The sequence below is a fragment of the Crassostrea angulata genome, chromosome 3, assembly GCF_025612915.1.
Source record: "Crassostrea angulata isolate pt1a10 chromosome 3, ASM2561291v2, whole genome shotgun sequence".
In the NCBI taxonomy this organism is placed as follows: domain Eukaryota; kingdom Metazoa; phylum Mollusca; class Bivalvia; order Ostreida; family Ostreidae; genus Magallana; species Magallana angulata.
Genome location: NC_069113.1, coordinates 5604755 through 5619983, shown reverse-complemented (window position 1 = coordinate 5619983; position 15229 = coordinate 5604755). Strand labels below are relative to the sequence as shown.

At 34.7% G+C, this 15229-nt stretch overlaps 1 protein-coding gene across 2 annotated transcripts; it reads left to right on the top strand.

Annotated features, from left to right (window-relative positions):
- Positions 1-8505: 8505 nt before the first annotated feature.
- Positions 8506-14464, top strand: LOC128178145 (retinal homeobox protein Rx1-like). Of its 2 annotated transcripts, XM_052845180.1 has the most exons (4): positions 8506-8623; positions 8842-9164; positions 11070-11287; positions 13601-14464. In XM_052845180.1, the coding sequence occupies exons 2-4, from the start codon at positions 8999-9001 to the stop codon at positions 14000-14002; spliced, it is 786 nt and encodes a 261-aa protein (XP_052701140.1). In that variant the 5' UTR covers positions 8506-8623; positions 8842-8998; the 3' UTR covers positions 14003-14464. The 2 variants fall into 2 exon arrangements, with proteins under 2 accessions (XP_052701140.1, XP_052701139.1); XM_052845179.1 differs by lacking the exon at positions 8506-8623 and having other exon boundaries at positions 8641-9164.
- Positions 14465-15229: the final 765 nt, after the last annotated feature.

Here is a 15229-nt window from a genome sequence, read left to right as displayed (position 1 = left end):
GCGAAACAAAAGTGGGTGGGGGGGGGGGGGGGGGCGGTTAGCCTCCTCCCCCCCCCCCCCCCGCCCTCACTTCGATGATTTGCCTGGTATATATCAGAAATACAGTGTAGTTACAATACTTCCATTGATACAGTCTATATTACGCTAGTACCGGTCCATTTGACATATGATACTTTAAATATACATGTATACAAATTTCATAGAAAAGTCAAATTAAATTGCTTAGATGTGTACAAATACTCTTGTACTCACTAAAATAAAATTCAAAAACTATAGCAGTTTGTCTTTAATTTTTTCATTATATTGTTCAAGTTGTCATTTATACCTGTTCTGATTAATGATTTGAGAGAAAGTGTTTTCTATACGTTCGTTAGATTTGGAATGAAATTAAAAGGTGTCTCTTTCTCGACTTAGTAACATTCCTGTAGAGGCCCGTTTCAATATCAAGGGAATTATGGTATATAATTTAGATTTTTATAGTTTTTTTACATATATAATTTGTAATCCTTTTTCGTTTAAAAAATAGATTAAACAGAAGATATGTAAAGGAAATTTCATAAATTTATAAGGTTACATAATTACCCTCTTGAAATGTTTTTGAGAGGTGGACAATGTGTAACAGTGCATGGATTGTATACAAGGAAAAAAATAAATCTAATTCATCTGAAACATATTCTTTTTGTATCCACATGGTAAACTGAATTTTTCACAAAACAAAATAACCAAAAAATTCGAAGGAAAGCGAATAAAACGCGGAAGTTCATTAGCACAAAAAGAGACGAATTTTTACACAACATCTTTATTTTTTAGAAATCAAAACTACGAAAAACGAGGAAGTGTCTGGACTGGCTGAGGTCACCGCCGTGTAAACGTTTGTCAAGGTGTGCAAATGACCAATAGCTGGAAAAACAGTGGTTATTAATGGAAGCAAGGGTCACGGAGAGGGGGACGTTTAACAACTCAGTGTTATGGGAGTTTGCTGCTTGCCCTGTGTTTGTTGCAAAACTTGCAACAACAATGCGATAATGTTTCCATTGTATACGGTACTTAGTCGGCGCCGTGAGCAAGTCTTTTGACAAAACACTTTTTTTTAGATCTGGTCATTTCTAACCGCAGGTCTCGTGAAATTCTGATTTTAGAGTTTCACATAATCTGAAATATTTTCTGTTTGTCTCCGGAGATAAGATTAGAGAGTTAGTTGTTGGCTGCAGCCAAACTTTCAATTAGTGTATTCTGTCAAATTCCATCGGCAGCCAGGACTGGTGCCATTACGCAACCAATAAGCGATTTGAGGGATTTTTGTCCAAGTTGTTTTCTCGTCATTGGCGGTGATAAAACAACTAAATTTCCGTCGCCGATAGCAGGCTATCACCAACCACCGTAATCTCTAAAGCCGAGGTTTACGCCTCCCGATCTCCATCATATCGCTGACGTTTTAGACTATAAGATACGAGACCGTTTCAGGCGACAGACAGAGCAGATTTAATCCTTAAAGAACTAACTACTGACATGCGGGCTGCAGGATTCTATATTTGGCTACTTTTGGGTGTGGCCCGTGCAGTGTGGGGGTCCAATTCCTGTAGCTACTACTATAACGTGCCCAAGTCCCCGGGGGCTTCCTGCGAGTCCCAAGGCGGAGTTGACAGGGATTTGGAGGAAAAAATATGGAAGATGGAGGGCAACCTAGAAGGAATCCAAATGATAGGAAAGGCGAGCTTGGACTTGGTACAAACTGTTCAAACTACTGCTGCACAGTTCCAGGGCAGTCAGCAGATGAGTAACCTCGATACCTTGAAGAAACAGATGGACGGTCTCAAAACGGTACTAATGTCGCTTCCTACCGGAAATCAACATCCGCGTGCTGTCAAATCAACGCTCCAGAAAGAGGCTAAAGAACTCTCCACGATTGAATGGAAACTGATCAACGTTTCCATGGAAATGACAGCCAATGAGAGAAGTCGATCCGTTCTGATCAGTAGCATGGAGAAAAAACTACAAGCGCAAGAGCAAAAGCTTACCGATTTGTTCAACAAAATTGCCCTATTGGAATCAAAGATTGTGTCTCACCACAGAGGGAAACGCGCCGCACCCAACCCGTCATCTCAAGCCGCCGAGATCAGCAACATGACTGACAAAACTATCAATCTAAGAGTCGAAGTCCTATCGTTAGGAAAGGTTGAACAACGAAAACTTCAGGACCTAACCAAAACAATCGATGGGTTGAAAAAACCGGTGGACGACGCCAAAGCCGATCTTCATAATCTGACATCATCCTTAAACGGAGTGGGTACGAGGATAATGAAGGTCGCGATGGGTTCGAGTCAACTGCAAACGGATGTGCGAGCGGTAAATGCCAACATTAAGCCGAAACTGGACCAGGTGGTGAAGGAATACCACAACCTCTCTGAGCAACTCCGCAACGCCACCAGCGACTACACCACCGCAATGAACGACATGGCGAAGAAAGTCAGGGACATGAATCAAAACGAGAAGGACGTCACAAAACTGAAGAAAGATTTTCTGACGTATTTTAACAGCGTCAGCTACTTGGGTATGAACGTGAGTGCTCAACATCAAGACATGGTCAAGCTGGAACAGAACTTCATTGTGCTGATCGGTAAAGTGGACTTTGACGTCAAGACGTTCGATCTAAAGGCACAGAAATCTCTACAACAAATTACCCGTGTAATACCCGTGCTGCAAAAACGATTCAATTTACTGTCCAACAAACCAACAACTGTAGCCTCCGGTTAAAAAACGGCTGTCGTTTTCCTTTCTTCTATGGTGCAAATTTATTTATAGACTGAAAAAATGACCATTCGTGATTATTTCATATGTTGTGATTTCTTGAATTTATAATGGTAAGAAAACCATAAAGCTTGTTTAACAAACTAGAATTTAGCTCGAGCATGCAAAATCGAGGTTAAACATGTATTGTAATCTAACTTGTGAATAAATTAAAATTTTGCAGAGCAGATATTTTAACAATTTTATTTATTAGTTTTTTTTATCAAATTGTTGGGGCATTTTCTTACTTTTATCATTACAAACATTTCTTTTTGTTCAAAAGAAATAACTTTTTAAGAAAAGATTTTTTTTGTAAAATTGTTGGGGAATTTTCTGCCTTTTTGTCTTATAATACATTTTTTTTTTCTATTAAAAAAAAATTGTAAAGAAAGGAACTTGAGTCGTAATAAACTTTGTAATATCTAAACGAAGGTGTGAATCAACATTGAACCTTTTCAAAGGAATGTGCAAGTTTTAAAAATTACCTTGAGCAAATCATAGATGTACTCGAAATAAAATGATTTAATGCTGAAACTAAAACAGAACCTTCCATATGCAAATTCAATGTATAGCTCGGAGTGTGTTTTTATATATACGCATAGACGTTTGACTCACGAGAATCTCGGGGTTGCGGGCGGATGAAAGTCATAACGTTAAAATCACGAAACTGTAGGCATGTTCACGAAACTTTCCTAAAATGTGACCTAGGAGTGTTCCTAAAATATGACTCGGAGAAAAAAGTTAGAAACATCCTAAGATCAACTTAGGACACGTCTTTAAAAGATAAAAGATATAGCTCGACGATAACTTAGAAACGTCTTAAGTTAGGATATCCTAACCTTTTACTACCATTCTTACTTTTAATTAACATTTGATATACATTAACAGAAGTCAATTAAAAGATTAACTGTCCATCTCTGTGCCTCCGTTGGGATTAAGGCTGCAAGGAATTTAAAACGTTTTTAAACAGTTGTCGAAATAGACGAAAATTTTTGTAGCAATTATCATAGAGATTTATGGAACGCCAAATTAACATATATTCAAATATTTGTACCTATCTTCAAATAATTGTACCTATCTTCAATTAATTGTACCTATCTTCAAATCATTTGAAGATAGGTACAATTGAATTAAAGATAGGTACAATTGAATTGAAGATAGGTGTAAATAATTATACCTATCTCTAAATAATTATACCTAGGTACAAATGAATTATACCTAGGTACAAATGAATTATACCTATCTTCAATTCAATTAAAGATAGGTTCAATTGAATTATACCTATCTCTAATTCATTTGAAGATAGGTAAAATTCATTTAAAGATAGGTACAATTGATTTGAAGATAGGTTCAATTCAGACATATCTACAAAGTATTTGAAGATAGGTACAATTCAATTATACCTAGGTTCAATTCGTTTTGTGTATTGTTGAAAATAATGAACGCTCCCTTGAAGACATTTCAACATGGAGGGAAACAAGGGAAGCACCAACAACGAAGATGAAAGAAGAAATATATATGTGTGTGCAATATATTTGCAAAAGGCATCATTTACTTAATATGTAAACGGTGTGACCGTTGGACCGAGCGCAGATTTAACACAGTGTAGTGTAGTATAAATAAACAAGACAGAAATGTCTTTCAACATCAACCCAGGTTCATTCTTTTCAGTTTGCCTCTGAATTACAAAATAACAAAGATAACGAAGATTTACAAATTTATTAAGCAAAATCAAATATTGAACATAAATAACATTGTTTGATTCCGGTTATAACCTAAGAAGGAGAAATGAAAATTTACCTTAATGAATGCCGAAAAAGGGGAGAGGGGGAGAGCTTGGTCCGTAGACCAACAAGAGAGTCTCTCGACAGTCCTCTGACGGCTGTATTTATATACTTACAGACAATAGAATTTAAATAACACTAGACAGGGCATCAATAGTCTTAAACAAAATATAAACGGAGTATAAATTTCCGGAATCAAATATATACAAATACATATAGATATACCACAGTAGTTTGATTTTTGTATAATAAAATCTATTTAAAACGCATAAAGTAGGATCCGCCAGTATAGTTGCCTACTCAAATCATTCGTCAAAGTTAAACTAAACGTCGCGTGCTCAGTCTACATTATGACGTCATATTTCAGACGTAAACGTTCAAGTTTTGTCTTCGGAAATAGCCGAAGAGAGTTACGTGATTCCGAAATTTTTTTTATTTCTTCTTTCATTGTTCATTAATTTAATTCATATGAATGTCAATGTAATAAAATTGAATACTTTATTCAGAATCTAAAAGATCAGTTCCTTGACGTTTATGTTTTTATTTTCCATCTGATAATTGATAAGACATACATAGAACAAGTCGTGTTTCTTGATTGAAACACTATTGAAACTTATCTGGTTTCTTTTTTAATTTCTTTTAATTCAAATTACCTTCTATTGAAACACTGGAACTTATTTGATCGAGTTTAGGGACAATAAACATCGATAAGCACCAGTCAATCAATGATCGAACTAACTTTTTAAAAACAAAATGGCTGCCAATATGGCGGCGCCCAGGGCTGGAAGAAAATTTTTTTGGCCTTAGTACCCCTGATTCAACTTTCATTTTTCACTGATTTTCTTATATATACGTGTTACCATTAATCCTCGCTTCGCGAGGCGGGCTTCGCCCGCCTCTCGCTGCGCTCGGTATTAAAATATACATGTATATCAATAAGAAAGCCATAAAACATGTATACCCGAATACCCCAAAAGTGACGGAGTTAGGGTAGTGACGTAGTTAGGGTCACTATATATACCTAAATAAAAAACTGGCTTTATTTTTTTCCATAATTTTATCAAAGAATGTATAATGTAGTTGATAATCACTCTATTTATTAAAGCGGTACCAATTATAATGAGTTTTTGTTTGTTTTAAGGCTCAATCTTTCGAAAAGTTGACAAAATCATATATATTGCCTATTTTATCATCCCGATCCCGATTTTATTTCTAAGTCACCTTTCTTCAATCTTTTTTTAATTTTTATTTTTTATAAATATATAAAGGTGTTAAGCAGTAATGTCACCTCTGATTTTTCTTTTATAGATCTTTAGGACATCCATTTTTTATTATTATCTCGTGTATATACCGAATGACTTTATTTATAAGCTGTGACGTAACGGAAATGACGTACTATACAGGGAGTATTCATTATTGCCAATATTTTAGTAATTGAAGATAGGTTCAATTCAATTGTACCTATCTTTAATTCAATTGTACCTATCTTCAATTCATTGCATTTGTACCTATCTTCAAATCAATTGTACCTATCTTCAAATGAATTAAAGATAGGTATAATTGAATTGTACCTATCTCTAATTCAATTTGAAGATAGGTACAATTGAATTGAAGATAGGTACAATTGAATTGAAGATAGGTACAATTGAATTGAAGATAGGTACAATTATTTGAAGATAGGTACAAATATTTGAATATATGTTAATTTGGCGTTCCATAGAGATTGCAAGAACAAAAGAGTTTTATAAATTATTTATTGGCGATAATGGGCACGGCTAATATATACATATATGTATATTTTTAAATTTAGAAATGAAATACAATATTTGTTCAGAATTCAAATCAAGATACAATGTAAACAAATGTGACCTTGACCCTGGGGGTGCAGCGGTCAAGGTCAAAGTGTCAAACAGCAACTGTAAGTTGAATATAATTATTACAGCAATGTGACCTTGTTCCTGGGAGGTGCGAGACTCAAGGTCAAAGTACAACTCATATACAATGTCAATGTCATATATGACCTTGACCCAGGGAGGTGTAGCGGTCAAGGCCAAAGTTGTTAACAACAATAAATGGGCATTTAAGAGAAGAGCCGCTCAATACACTTCCAGGTTGTCAGCCGTTCCAGGTAGTATGATTAATGGTGGATAGTCTGCAATAAAGAATTAGAACCAGAAGTACCGTGTTTCAATGAATAATCGCATACAGTCAAATTTAAAAAACAGTAATAGAGGGAAAGTTTTTGTAGCAATTAAACCAAAGTCCGAAAAAGTTGATATGCACAATGATTAAAAATAGTCCGAATGATTGAATTTCACACCGTGACAATATATCTAGAAAATACATAAATACAGTTTATTCTACATTACAATTTGTTTAAAGATTATTTTTTTCAGAATGAAGTGATAAAAAATCACACCTGGTTATATAAACCGATGTAAATTTACTTTTTAGCCAACGATATTTGAATGATTTTTATCTAAAGGTAATCAGAACAATGAATATATATAACTTACTTAGTGTACATTGTAGATATTAAAAATAAATAAATAATTTTCATTCATCAGAGATATAATTAGCGAAAAAAGAATTAAAAAATTGCTTAATTTGTCAGCTCCGTGGCAGGCATGAAGCACCGGGGAAGGGGGAGTTCGAGGTCTGTCCCCAATTAATTTTGATAACATGAACGTACATCATAGAATACATGTAAATGACTATGCCCCATTATGAATTTTAGGTTTGTCGGAAATGCTGAAACTGTAGAAAATATTGCTATATTCTACCCAAAAAGCTTCACAACATTCTCGATATCGGTATCTTACAAAAAACGTTATTATGATGGTCTTAGGGCTGGATAAGTGATGTCCTAAAGTTAGGCAATGTTATGGTGTTTCCTAAATTTAGGAGAGCTAAATATATCCTAAGCTAATATGTACATGAACTTAGGTTTTTTTTGCTACACACACCTTGAAATTTTCATTGTAGCCATGCCATGACTATGCAGATTGCGATCTGAACGATTTGGAATTCTTTCTGTTAATAAAATACTGTCTTTGTTATTTCACGTTAGTATAAAGGTAGCGAGGATTGATAACTTGCGTCCAAAAATTCTTAAATTCTATTATCAAAATATTGCTATGACAATTATCACCATTTTTTAAGAAGGATACTTTGACAACAGCAGACTTTTTTCTTATCAACTGATTGCATTAAGTTTTAAAATCCCAGGGTTAAATTGACGCACAAAACCTCACAACTGAATGAAAAGATACTTAAAAAATGATGCAAAACATAAACGTCGGTTGTGATGCTGATATAGTTTATATAAAAACAATAAAGAAAATGAACTGCAATTAAACAAAAAGTAGAAAAGTAAACTCGAGCGGGAAATTGTGTATATCAAATCCATTAGAATACAGTGACTGCTGTTCAGAGTAGATCAGACGAGCACTCGGGGGGGGGGGGGGGGGGGGGGGGTGTGTAACCACAACTTTACATACAGACAGTGTGTCTGTCTGTCCGACAGTTAATCATGGGTTATACGCCGAGATCTTTCTCATTCCGTAATTATAGCGACAGCCAAATGTCGGCGCTAGATTCAACTCTTTTTATAATGATATAAAACACTCTAATCTTCTATCATCTTCTTTCTGTTGAAAAATGAAATTCAGTTAACTCTAGTGCTCTCGTATAGTACTCGACTAATATTAGAGAGCGTCCAAGTTCAGAAGACTTTACTGAGATCGGTGAAACCAGAGGCGACATCTGTCAATAGCATTCATCGTCACAGACATACTACAGAAGGACAGGCTAATGAGCGATATCGGGATTAAATTTGTCTGTGTTAATTTACATGGCTTCATAAACGGCAATCGACAACTAGTAAATTAGGTTTAATAGAATGGAGAGTAACATCTCCCCTAGTTTTAAAGACCCGGTTTTGAGGCGACTGGTCTCATCATACGTCGTGGAATCTGGCCCCGCCCCGGCCGCCGAGGGAAGAATGTCGTACAAAGCCCCGGCTGTGATGGCTTTTGACGTTTTTCTAATTGGTGAGATGGTTATTATTTTCATATTGTATGTTTGCTGTCTCTCAAGATCAAATTGCTAGCTAAACTCAAAGCAATAAGAAGCCTTGTTGCGACGAGATTCCAAACGTAAGAACAAGGTTCGACTCAATTTAGTAGACTTACGCGTCACGCAACACCCCAAAGTATCCGAGTGGTGTATCCACTTATTTGATTCCTGGACAATTTCTTTGTTTTATTAGAATTAATCAAAATGATCGAATTGGAGTCCCTGGCACCATTCGGATGTTCCCTCTGAAATCCACCAATGCTTAAGCCGAGTTGACACGGAAATCTAAAGGAAATATAAACAGCGGTAGCATGTCCTTGCTCAGTTTCTAGGATCACAGGGACAAGAAAATGCTGTCGACTCATTTTCCCGGACAGGCGAATTTGGGCGGGTTCCACAGCATTGACGCTTTGCTGGGAATCCGAGAGGAGATGCGGAATAGTTACGTCTGTCAGGATCCCAGAGGCAGGGTCCTGCCAGAGAACACCCGAGTCCACGACCCCGGGGCCGGACCAGGCAAGTACCATCGCCATACTTATCGGCTTTGTTTTCTTAATATATCCAATGTCTTAATTCATACACCGGGGTCACAAAAGTTCATATATACCATTACCCTTTTAATGATAAAACAACTAGAAAACGTGTGTAGTAATATTCTAAAAAGGAAAATAAATATGATTGCATTATTGAACAATACAAAATGAATGCTCAAATGTTTAAAGAGTTCTTTGAGTGAAACTGATTTGGATAATTTTATTTAGTTTTTGCCTATCTTATAATTACCTATAAACATCTCATTTGTTTGTCAGAGTGTTAGCTAGCTAATTCATAAAATTGAAAAGAAGAAAAAAAATTCAAAGAAGATAAAAAATTTTGTTAAAGATAAAATCTATATACTGTGATTCTATAGATATCCAAGGGTTTTTTTTTTATATAGAAAAGGGATGAAATCTCTGAAAATTGTTATTTTAATGAGACAATTCAAAATTAAGATTTAGAATTATTTTTAGGAATGATACACTTCTCTTTTTAATTCTTTGTTTTCAAATAAAGTAAATTTGCTCCAAACTTTATATTATTTTTTTCTTACTAGTGAAACTTGGTGTCAACTATTGATATGTAAACCATGAGTCCAATTTGCGTTTATAAGAAATTGAGCATTTAAGAAAGTTCAAAATGCATTTCATGACAAAAATTGATATACAGAAGTAATTTAAAAATAAAATGTCATATCGGAGATTATATTTTGAATAAGACACACTGTTGTCCTTAATAAATCTATATACATGTACATGTATATATTGTTTTGAAAATTTCCTTTCTTAATTCGTCACAAAAAGTCAGTTGATTAAGAACCGAAAACGAACACCGTTATTTTAACTCTTTGATGAAGTTTGGTGAAAAATAAGCATAACTTAAATTAAATTCCATAAACATAATTTACTATGATAACAAATCATGGCAGTAAATTATCAATGTACTCTTTTTGAATTAAATTTCAAATTTCAATTAAATTTTGAATATATATTTTTATTAAATTTGACATTGCACATCATGTAATCCAAGATGAACTAGGAAAGAAAATGTCAATTAGGGCAGCCATAAGATTCCTCTTACTCCTGCTCAAAGGGAGACTCGTCAAAAATAATTAAAGTTTTTATCTTGTTAAAGCGAAATCAAAGGCGCGCTTGTATCGAAGGTATTAAGCTACAATTGCACCCAAGAAATATCGTTTTTGCAAAGAGGAAACAAGACACCTCGGTTATAATTTGCTGTCACATCTCAATTCAATGGCCGCCTCGTTAGAGGAGCCAGCAGAGCCGTGCGGCTCATCGCGGGCGACACTCGCGGTCTGAAGGATGTCGCCATCACGGTAAAGGAACCCAGGGTGTTAAATATCGTCTTATTTCTCCATTCTCCTTCAAACTGTCGCCCATTTACAGCTATTGAGCTGTGAAATTTGTATGTGTATTTTGTGGAAAATAAACTTAATTCAATTATAAAATCTCGACTAATGATATATTTGTAGGCATTTGGTGGCGCGGGTCTTTTGTTGGGTGTAATTGGAGAGGGGTGTCGAAAAGATGAATGTCAAATTCTATTAGTTGTTACCGGTGGCTTATTAAAGATTGTATCAAGCTTTACAAGGCATTCAACGTGTCATGTAGTTACTAACTGTCAAAATCATTCTCACAACGTTTGCACAGTTGATTTTCAATTATTGGGGCGGGTGTGAGCAAATATTTTTCACAAAAGATCAAATTGTGATTTTAAGAAAATATTCACACTCCATTGACTGTCTTCCATTCTTTCACACTGAAGTGCTGCATATTGGACTGTTAATTTTGTGGGTGTAATTAATGAATTATCCTCTGAAGAAGAAAAAGCAAATTTATAACCACTGTTTTAAAAATTATACAGGTAACGAGATGAAACTTCATAAAAATTTTGAGGGCAAGAAGTCTGGAAAAACGGACAAGGAATCGGAGCTTCGCAAGAAAACGAGACGAAATCGAACAACATTCACCACGTACCAGCTGCACGAGCTGGAGAGGGCATTCGAAAAGTCGCACTACCCGGATGTATACAGTCGCGAGGAACTGGCCATGAAGATTGACCTGCCGGAAGTCCGTGTGCAGGTAAATAATTCTCTTCATTTTCATTTCGTGTGTACAATAGGTAAAAACGTAGCATATCTATGATACACGAATATAATCATGTAGATGCAGGAATTTAATTTTTTATTTTGTATAATCTATTTATATTTGTATGGGTAATTAGTTGTTTATTTTCTACTCTGCGTTAGTTTGCTCGAGATCGCAATTTTTATTTTTTTTATTTTTTTTTTTGGGGGGGGGGGGGGGGCGGATTTGATGCAATACCATCTGTATTTTTGAGAATTTCATTTTACTTTAAAATAATGTGATATTGTGTTATTTGTGTTTTAACAGATAATAATGACATACATAATGAATAAGATTGAAAAAATTCGTTTCATTTTATCAGACTTCTGTATTATGGAAAACATAGCAAACCATTTTTCTGTACAAGACGATTTTAACATAATATCACTTCAGTCAAAGACAAGCTTTTCAAAAGCTATTCCCACAAAAATATGAAAGAAGTAGACGGTCTCATGATATTTGTTGGTTATGTAAGTAGCATAGAATTTCAGCCCACAATACTTTAAATTGTGCTTTAGATGCCGTTGTGCTTATGTCACCATATAGAGGTTCACCATGTAATCCGAAAAAATATGGCTGAAACAAACCCGTTACAAGCGTATGCCACTTCGTCTTCCAAATCATACATCTTGCTGTATTTGTAGAACTTATTTAAAATATATTTTTTTTTGTGTCAAGGAAATCATCTTTAAATAATTTTTATTAGATCTTAACGTCCGGAACCCTTCCACCCACCCATTATACCACATATTTTGAATGAAAAAAATCATGTTATCATAATGAAAATATTCAATTAAATATGTAAATAAAATACTATAGATGAGCTTTTAAGATATGCATGAAAAAATTCATTTGTTATATTTAAAAGAATCTACCGGTATTATTCAAAAGTAGAGAGACAGTACCAATTTATATTCCATTGCTCAATATTTTCTACATTGATCCCTTCGTGTTTAAAATAAACTTACAAATATACGCGGTTGTTTATCCTTTTTAAAAACAAACAAACAAAACAAAACAAAAAAAACCTAAAAATCATTATTGTATACCTTGATGTTTTTTTTACGTGTGTTTGTATGTGTTTAATCATGAGATGCAAGTTGCTTGGTTCAATAAAAAATCAGAAATCATGGCACGCCAGAAACATTGTATCTATGCATTCATACTTATGAACATTTGTTAACATTGTAAATGTTCTAATTTATGGTTTATCGTAGAAATAGATAAATCGATATTTTTAGTCTACATTCCTGTCCAGTTGAACTACATATAGTTATATCACATGCTCAAATTGCTAAACTATATATGTAAAATATATACAATACATTTCAAGCTAAAAAAAATACTGAATTAAATATTAAAAATGTCTTTACTAAAATAAGTTATTAATAAACTAAACAGAACTGTAATAGCCAAGTTCATTAGCTCGATTTATTTCAGTTTACAAATCTTGTCAATGGCAATTATTGTAGTTGATGGGGTTCTTTCAGGGTGAAGGGGGTAACTTTGTTCAGCTAACGAGGTTTATAGGGGGAGCATCAATAAGAGCATTACCCCAGTTGTTCAGACTTGACATCAATAATTGACTTAGCATGGGATCTGTTCACTCTTTGCCTCAGTCTCAGATACAGAGGGACAGCTGGGCCAGTGACGGAGATAATTCGAACGCTGCGAGAAGGCAGTGCCATCTAACAAGTTAATGGCTCAAAAGTAACCCTCAATTATTCACATGAATAAACCCAAGATGAAAGAAATAATGGCGATGAGTGTTTTAATTGCATCCAAGAGGTTTTTCGATGAGGGGATTTCCCATCCAATCTTTGCTGTGTCTACCTGGCTCCGGGGCACGTCCCGTCGATCGCCACGCCCCTTCCTTTGACGTGGTCTGAGTTGATATTGTATCCATTGGTCCTAACTCCAACAGACGCGTTATTACTGGCGTCTCCTGTATTTGCCTCCTTTGTCCCTCTGTCTTTTAGCGTGTTATTCAATTAACTAGATATTAATGTCCATAAAGACGACCGTTTTCCAGAAAAATCTCACGAGTTTGCTGAAATTGTGATAATATTTGAGTAATCTTTGCAATTTATTTCCTGTTCTCGTTATTGGATAATGCTAAAAATTCTTTAACCAATAAACAACGTTTTAGTAAACGTTTTGTGTTGTGAACTGCAATTGCGCATGAACTGCAATTGTAAAAAATATTCAAAAAATTTTAATATTCATAAATCATCTTATTTCATTTTCATATAATTAATGTTTTGAAAGGTATGGTTCCAAAACCGGCGAGCAAAGTGGAGACGTCAAGATAAACTGGAGAATACAACGCTCAGAATCAATGATGAATTCCCTTCCGGTTTTATTTCCAAAAAATCAAGTGTTGCCTTTGGGTCTCCCCTACCGTTGGATCCTTGGATGACGTCGTCAGTGAAAAATTCAGAATCTGGGAGTGTGACGTCAATAGCACCAGAAAGTTGCATTGCGTCGTATCCGATGTTTGCTACTCCGTTCTCACATCCGGGCAACACAATGAATAATTCGTACCGAGGATTCCCCGGGGTCCTCGGAAATTGTCCTAAAATCTCAGACTTCGATCCTAGGAATTCTAGCATTGTGTCTTTAAGGATGAAAGCCAAAGAACATGTGCACTGTGTTGATAAGAAGTACTGAAATACACAATATAGACTGACTCAATATATGTTACATGTATATTCATGTTCTATCGTATCATAATATAGTATCATCATTTTACTGAGGTTTTTCTCCCATTAAGGTAGACACTGATGATGACTGTTTGCTTTCGTTGTGTAATATAAGCTCTGAATAAATCACTACTTATTACCTTAAGGTCATTTGTGTCACCTTAATAGATTGTTGTTTTTCTTTCCTCGGCGATGTCTGAGCATTTAAATAGATTTAAGGCATTTTCCTTTGAATATCTAGGTAGAAAGAGCGAGGCTCTAGTACATGTACAAATGTACATTTATGTATAATGAACGAAATCAAAAATTCTGAACAAAAATTGCTAAAGGTATAAAGTTTTATCTGAGAATTTTTAAAAGACAAAATTGTTGATAACCCGGTTCTCTCAGGTAGCTTGTATCTTTCCTTCTATTGCAATGTGTTTAATTTTACTAATTAATGTACATGTATGATTGGCATCATCTTATATATATTTGATATATGATATATATTTTTTCGAAAGACTTTTTGGATAAGTTCAGTTTTGGAATTATAATGGACCTGCAGTTATATGCGGCGTCTCTGCCCCGTGTGAGGTAACATGGGTGAAGGAATACCGGACCCGATTTGCATTCATCTTCACAACTGATGACCAACATATAACATAAAACTGACTTATGGTAGCAGTTACTTATATTTTGATATTTTAGTTTGTTTATTTTTCCACCTCACTCTTTTATATTTAAATTAAATTTCAAAGCGACGTTAACCCCCCCCCCCCCCCCAAAAAAAAAAAAAAACCAAAAAAAAAAAACAATAAATAATTTTCATGTTTGTAAAAAAAAAAAGGGAAATGTTTATAATGAGTGTTAATAATACATTTATAAAGGATAAGTGTAAGCGTTGAAAAAAAATTGTACTAAAAAGTATACACCATTATGTAAGAAAATATGTCAATTATAGTTACTGAGTAGAATTTATAAATACCCATCTGCTTCACATTTTTGTTTGTCTTTTCATTTTCCGTTCCTTTCACAGGGGCCAAGCCCGTTTTAACATTAATTTCAATGTAACCATAAATAAATGGTTACATTGAAATTAATGTTAAAACGGGCTTGGCCCCTGTGGTTCCTTTTAAGGAATGAAAACTAAAGTAGGACACCTTCAGATTACATGCACGTTAAACCATAGGCGCTGTTTCAGATGGGTAAATCT